Below are 7,963 nucleotides of genomic sequence, written 5' to 3'. Positions count from 1 at the left end.
CATCAGTGCATTTCTTAGTTAAAAATGGGGATGGCTCAGGTTTTCATATTACGTTTTCTGTTTAGTTGAATTCTAGCAAATGCTATAAAATCACAAACAATTCATCTGAAAGAGCCTTCAGTCACATGACTCCACCTTCCAGACTACCAGCCCCACTGCATTCCAAACCACATCATTAGCTGTTTTCTAAACAAGGCCAGTGTCCTGGCCACAACCACATTCCTTAGTACCCGACTGCATCTTCATGCAAGGAATTGTCTACTGGCATCTATCCCAGGCCCCCTCAACCCTGAAGATATGCCTGTGCTGGCCTGTTACACATGAAATTTCATTCCAGTCTTAACAGAAAGTATCTGAATGAATCTTTGCGTTCCTGTTAATGGAATGCATTTTGGCAATGAGTAGGTTGATGTATGTGGGTAGGGAATGGGTCAAAAAGTGCCAATAATGCATGTTGTGATTGGGAACAATGTGCTACAATTAATGGTGTGCATACATGAAACATACAAACGAACATATGAATTAGAAGCAGGAGTAGGCCATTCAGCCCCTCGACCAACTGGGTTGTTGCTGAACCAGAACCTGAGCAGTTCACCATTGAAAATCCAGAGAGACGTTGTCTAATCTGAGCATTACATACAGATACTATGGTTTTGTTTCAGAAAATGAACAATAATAATAGAAGCAGCATACCTAAGTCCTTTAACTTAAGGGGCTGCTGGAACGTTGATTTGATTTGCACACCATTTTATACCAAGTGACAACTGCAACATCAGGATTGGGCCAGGGAGAAATCAAGTAAAATTGGCAAGTACATTGGAAAAATCACGGCAAGTTTCTGAATTCTGATCCAGTTCTTTCTGAAGGGGGACTTACTGTTTTGATTGGGGTTGGGGGGGAGGAACTGCATTGGTATCAGATCTTCCCTCTCTATCGACTTGCATAGCTTAATTAGTTGGTAGCCTGTTGGGCAGTTTGCCATATTTGATATCTCAGCATCCGCTATAATCTCAAATGGGAAACATGAACTCTTTCAACCCAACACACTGTCCTCCTCCCATCATCATTTCATAAAGTAATAGGCCCTTGAAGGTGCTGACATCAGCAAGGTTAGTATTAGCATTTGGTGGCTGAGAGGTTTTCAGGTGGGTTAAGTGGATCTCACCAGTTAGTTTGGTACAAAGCAGTTCTTTATTAACAGCAGACTTCTAATCTCACGTTGAATGTAGAGTGAACAAGAGTTTGTTTGAGTACGCCCCCCACCCGCCATGGTTGGTGCATTAGCTGCTTTACCAAATTGAGGCACTAGATCCCTTTGGAGTTCATGGATCTAGAAAGGCAGCAGTTAGTATGCTGAAAGTACCTGTAATTTGGGAGGGAAAAATCAACCAGAATTCCTGCTCCTGATCCCTTTCCTTTGGCTCCTATGGGAAAGTGAATACAGATAGTTGGAATGAAAGGATGGGAAAGGACATGATGGTGATGATCTCTACAGTTAAATAATTTACATGGCACCTGTAATGCAGCAAAGATTCCGAGGCAATTCACAGGAGCATTATTGAACAAGTTGACACTAAGTCGCATAAGGAGATAGTTGATCGGGTGGTTTTAAGGAGCACTTTAGAAGAGGACAAAGCAGAAAGGAGATTTAGAGAGGGGGGTGGGGGGGGGTGGAGATGGGGGGTGGGTGCAGGGATTCAGGGCTTAAGACTCTGGGCAGCTCACGTCTTAAAAAGAGGGGATAATGATGCATTCAAGTACAGCTAAAAGTATTTAAGTTCAAATGGATCCAATAATTAATAATGGTGTTATATTCAAACATACGAAATAGGAGCAGAAGTAGGCCATTTGGCCCCTTGAGCCTGCTCTACCATTCAATAAGACCATGGCTGATCTGTATGTGTTTCAATACCACGTTCCTATCTACCCCTGATAACCTTTAATTCCCTTGCCTAACAAGAATCTATTTCCCGCCACCTTAAAAATGTTCACTGATCCCACGTCCACCACCATCTGAGGCAGAGAGTCCCAAATTCGCACAACCCCCTGAGAGGAAAAAAAGTTCTCTTCATCTCTGTCCTAAAAGGGCAACCCCTAATTTTAAAACTGTGCCCCCTAGTTCTGGACTCACCCACAAGAGGAAGCATCCATTTCACATCCACCTTGTCGGGACCGTTCAGGATCTTATATACTTCAATCAAGTCACACCTCACTCTTTAAACTCCAGTGGAAACAAGCCCAGTCTGTCTAACCTTTCTTCATAAGACAACTCGCTCATTCCAGGCGTCAATCTTGTAAACCTCTGAACCGCCTCCAACACATTTACATCCTTTCCTAAATAAGGAGACCAAAACTGCACACAATATTCGAGATGTGGTCTCACCAACGCCCTGTATAACTGAAGCATAACATCCTTACTTTTATGTTCAATTTCTCTCATAATAAAGGATAGCATTCCATTAGCCTTCTTAATTATTTGCTGTACCTGCATACTATTTGTAACTCATGCCTAGATCCCTCCGCACCTTGGAATTCTGCAGTCATTTTCCATTTAAGTAATACTCTGCTTTTTTATTCTTCCTGCCAAAGTGAACAAATTCACATTTTCACACATTATATTCCATCTGCCAGATATTTGCCCATTCACTCAACCTATTTATATCCGTCTGCAACCTCCTTATATCCTCTTCACAACCTACTTTCCTACCTATCTTTGTGTCATCTGCAAATCTAGCAACCATGCCTGTGCTCCTTTCAGCTAAGTCGTTTATATAAATTGTAAAAAGTTGAGGGCCCAGCACAGACCCCTGTGGGACTCCACTCATTATATCCTGCCAATCAAAAAAAGACCGATTTATGCATACTGTTTTCTGCCAGCCAGCCAATTTTCTATCCATGTTAATATGTTACACGTGAACATCTGTTTGGATGAACTACTGGTGGCTGCTGGTGCCAATACAATTGTATGTCATTAAGAGTCAGCAACTTAAGGAGAGGAGGGGAAGAGAACAGCTGGTTGTTTGCCCTCAGCCCAAGTCCCAGAGCACTGGGAGCAGCCTGTGACTGATGTGCCTGGACGCGGTACTAAACTCTGAATAAATGAGACTGGAGAGCCTCTGCAAACTAGTCTGTGAAGGTTACCCAGCAATGGTAAATGCCAGCAAGAAACGAGTCAACACATAGTAAAAACATACATATTTTACTGCAATATATAGATAATATATATATATATAGGTAATCTTACAAAACAGTTGCTTAGGAAGAGAAGCTGTCAAGACATGAAGCTCCTTTGTCTACAATCATGGTAGCATGTGCTTAAGATCCAACACCAACCTCCTCCAGACCAGTTTGGCACAGTCAAAGCAGCAATTGGAGTTCCACTCTCCCCACCCTCCAATTATTGTGTACAAGATATTGCTGAAACAAAAAATTAATTCTTGCCCTCCTGAGCAGATGATAGACATAATTGTAACTTTTCTTTGTGAATTTTGTTCTCAAGTTGCTGGGTGATGGAACACACTCAATTTCAGACACCAGGTGTGTGAATATCAAGTTCTCCCGAATCAGGTGCAGCACAGCTGAAAGGCAGTGTACAGTTCTCTTTGTACTGTCCCAACAATATACGTCAGCCCTAACCTCAGGAGTGTGCTCCTTACTGCCTCAGAGATACTGAGGACCAGTTGTGACATCCCGACTTGCATCCCGATCAATGCTGGGAATTTTCCCAAGCTCATTGCCACCAATAGGTGTAGTCACAATTATTAATATAGTTTACTTGTGATTCTAGAATTCAGTTGTTTATTGAAAATATATGTGAAAGGGATTGTGAAGATGGCTGTATTGCTAAACTCAGCAAGAATTAAGAAGTGCCAACTTCAATTCCTGGTCTATGAAATTGACAGATAATGAAAGTGACATTCCGACACGCACGTTCCAGCATCTCCCACGCCATGAGAGAGTGAAAATAGTAGTTGAATGCCAAATTAGGGGCTGTTTCATGTTGTGTGCCTATGCCCACCAGGGGCTGAGATTGGCCAAACTTATTTCATATAAGCAAGGCCATAGATCAGTGGAAGAATTCTGAGAATTTCTGTACATTTTAAGATTGTCCACTTTTGTTCTCCTTGCAATGAAATAGTCAAACCAACTCAAGCTAACGTAATTCGACATAAACCATTCAATAGAAATATTACTGAGAACAGAGATGTTGAAACTAGTTACCCACATGGTGGTTGTTTGGAATGCTTATGGTTTGGATGCTCTGTTTAGTTGGCATATGTCATACTTTGTTTTCCTCCAATTCTCTCCCCTCCTTACCTGAATGAACTTATTCCTTCAAATGTTCAGTTCTATGGACACTGGTGTGAACCCAGATATTGTAGTGGACTGGTGAACTGAAAGCATTTATTTTACATCAGAGGTTCCTGGATAATGATGAGGAGTGGGAACCCAGGCTGGCTGTTCTCCCATTCCTAATGTAAGGGCGCAAAGCCACTTGTACAGTCAGAAATATGTAGGGAGAAATAGCAGGAACAGCCCTCACATCAGTCTCTGAACAACATTGATTATTTGAAGAAAGATAAGGAAAATGCTGAATTATTGTTCCAAACCTGCTGTTGTGCTGGCTGGAGGTTAGGAGTGTTGGTGGTGCTCTGGAGCTGTGGGACTGTTTGAATAGTGTTCTGTGCAAGCATGATTATAAGACTAAATGCATTGCCCTTTGAAGCAGCTGGTGCAGACTTGATGGGCTGAATTGCCTCCTCTGTGCTGTATGACTCTATGAGTATTCCTACTCCTATGGCTAAATGAGGTAACTCAACAGAATTAATATTACTACTATTTTGGATCAGCAAAGAGGGAGAAAGACAGCAGGATATGACTTTCATCCTTCTTCTTTGCCATGTTCCCAGAAAAAAGATTGCTAAGCAATTGACATTATCTGTAACTGGTCCAGCTGAGTGTGGACTGACTTCACTGGCTGAGGCTGCACCAAGCCTCAGTATACTTGATAGACACTTGTTAGAGCATAGAATACCTTATCAAATTTCAGATCAAATTGGACTATACAGATGTTTTGGACAGAAAGATGTGCTAAATTTGGAACCAGTAAGATAAAGTAAGACACTGGCCTCATTTGTGCTCAACCACTTTGGAGTCAGACTGGGAATTCTGAGGCAAGTAACTCGCCTCCTGAATCCCCAAAGCCTGTCTACCATCTACAAGTCACTTGCCTGGACGAGTGCAGCTCCAACAAAACTCGAGAAGCTTGACAACATCCAAGCACCCTACTTGATCAGCATCCCAACCACCAACTTAAACTTTCACTCCCTTCATCGCCGACGCAGTGGCAGCAATGTGTACCGTATACAAGATGCACTGCAGCAACTCTCCAAGCTCCTTCAACAGCACCTTCCAAACATGCAACCACTACCATCTAGAAAATCAAGGGCAGTAGATACATGGGAACATCACCATCTACAAGTTTCCTTCCAAGCTACACACTAGCCTGACTTGGAACTATTTTGCCGTTCCTTCACTGTCGCTGGATCAAAATTTTTGAACTCACTTCCTAACAGTATTATTGGAATACCCACACCAGATGGACTGCAGTGGTTCAAGGCAGCGGCTCACCGTCACCTCCTCAAGAGCAATTTGGGATGGGAAACAAATGCTGGCCTTGCCAGTGACAGCCACATCACATGAAAGAATAAAGAAAATCACTTCACTGGATTAAATACACAATACATAGTATTTCAAATTCAGGATTTTTTTCTTTTCAATTTTCTCTCCTAAATGCACTGACTCACTGGAGTACAGTTCCCTGGGCACTGAATCTTGTAGCCCGTGAATGTCAATAGGCTGTTTGACTGCAAGGATATCACTGCTGAATCCAATTACTGCAGTCCCCACCCCACTCTCACTCAGACCTCTGTCCTTGGCCTTTACACTATACTAATGAAGCTCAGCATAAGCTTGAGGAACAGCACCTCCCCTTTTCATCAGGTACTTTACAGCCTTCTGGACTCAACATGGAGCTTAACAATTTCAGATCTTAACCTCTTCCCCTATTTTTCAGACACCGGCTGTTGGTAATGATTCTGCTATACCCATTTACATCTCCTAAGATCCATTGTTTCTTCAGCCGTCACCATCTGTTCTTCGCTTGCGTCATCATCCCTTTGTCATTAAATCTTTCTTGCCTTCCACCCTATCAGAGACCTTCCTTTTTGTTCCCTGCCTCTGTGCTTGCTTAAAATCTGTTCCATCGCCCTGAAACATTAACTTTGTTTTTTCCACAGATGCTGCCTGACCTGCTAAGAGTTTCCAGCATTTTTTGTTTTTATTTCACTGCAGTGACCTGACATGCTCTTTCTAGCAGAGGTTGCTGAAGTGGGAGCCTACCTAGCATAGAGATACTGAGGACCAGTTGTAGTGTTGCAACCTTTGGGAACACCACCACCTACGAGTTACCCTTCAAGTCTCACACCATCCTGACTTGGAAATACATCACTGTTCCTTCAGTATTGGTGGGTCGAAATCCTGGAACTCTTTTTTCTAACAGCATTGTGGGTGTACCTACACCACATGGACTGCAGTTCAAGAAGCCAGCTCACTACCACCTTCTCAAGGACAGTTCAGTATGGGCAACAATTGCTGGCCTTGCCAATGACCCTCACATCCATAAAGGAATAAAAAAACCCATTGCACCATGATTGAACCTGGGAACATCTGGGACTCATTGCCACCAACTGGGCAGATGGCCCATTCCATTCATCATCATCTTCTTCTGAACTATTGGAATGGTGGGGAATTTTTAAATAAATTATTCCTAAAAGAAAATCTTTAATATGCAGCATCTGGCAAACAAGTTGGTCTATTACTTCAATCGTTTCACAGAAACAAGTCAGTTAATCCAGCAGAAATGTCCTCCTTGGTGAAAATACAACCATAAACCCTCTGAAAGAAAAACCTGGGCAGCAGTACGTGTGATTCTAGAGTTCATTTGGTTTTAATAAAAAACATATATGAAAAGACTTACAAAGATGGCTCTATAATAAGCACAAGGATCAGAGAATCCCAGGTTCAACGGTTGGTTTGGGAAATCAACAGAGTGCAAGTGGCATTCACACAAACAGGAATCTTCCAATAGGAGCTACTGAATAACCATCAACACAGTAACCCTGGCTGCTTTCCCCTGGACTTGGGAGACTAGAAACCAATTGTAGCCCAAAAACCATCTCAACGATCAGTTAACTCCACACTGACCAGAGATTGAATGTGGAACCGCCCAGGCATGTACCATTCTGAATGATATATGATATATTAATCCATCAAGTGTTTGGGGAGGTGAGCTATCATACATGCCAAAGCACTTACCTCTTCCCTAATTATTGAGAGGTGGAAATAGTTTATGACTAAGGTGTAACAATGTCATGTTTGTGTTTAAAAATCATTTATGAAGGAGTTAAAAACAATTTGGTTACTGTTTGAGAGCAGCAAAACTGTCCTTTGTTTAAACACTGTTCCATTGCAGGAGTGGCTTTTTGATGGGGCTTCGCTTACAGCTCGGTGGCTGGCCCATTCCACTCATCATCATCATCATCATCTTCATCTGAACTGTAGATTAAATCTCGCCTGGACTTGATTGCATTGAGATCCTGTTCATTTAGCCTTTAAAAGGGATCAATAAAGAGATATCATCGCTTATCTAAATTCATAAGGTGCACATACCATATTATCAGATCCAGTGAATTGTTTTGAGGTGTGGTGACTGTTGTGTAGGTAAACTCAAAGCAGCCAATTTGCACAGAGCAAAGTCCAACAAACAAAAATTAGAGACAAACTGTCCTGTTTTCCTTTTCGCTATCAATCACACTTATGGAGCTTTTGGCCAGTTTTTGGCACAGAAAGGAATTGGAAAACAAAATTTCTTTTCATGCTGGGTTTTTAAAAGCAATGTGTA

General features: G+C 42.1%; 1 protein-coding gene across 3 annotated transcripts in view; it reads right to left on the bottom strand.

Annotated features, from left to right (window-relative positions):
* Positions 1-6,987: 6,987 nt before the first annotated feature.
* The window catches only part of LOC144688796 (tight junction protein ZO-3-like), a 62,586-nt gene continuing 61,610 nt past the window's right edge, over positions 6,988-7,963 (bottom strand). For all 3 annotated transcript variants that reach the window (XM_078555745.1, XM_078555746.1, XM_078555747.1), the window contains one exon: positions 6,988-7,671. In XM_078555745.1, coding sequence (XP_078411871.1) covers positions 7,560-7,671 — 112 coding nt within the window. In that variant the 3' untranslated portion in view covers positions 6,988-7,559. The remainder of the gene's footprint in view (positions 7,672-7,963) is intronic.

This window comes from Cetorhinus maximus, chromosome 13 (genome assembly GCF_964194155.1).
Source record: "Cetorhinus maximus chromosome 13, sCetMax3.hap1.1, whole genome shotgun sequence".
Classification (NCBI taxonomy): domain Eukaryota; kingdom Metazoa; phylum Chordata; class Chondrichthyes; order Lamniformes; family Cetorhinidae; genus Cetorhinus; species Cetorhinus maximus.
The sequence above is the reverse complement of the archived record's forward strand: the minus strand, read 5'-3'. Positions and strand labels throughout refer to the sequence as shown.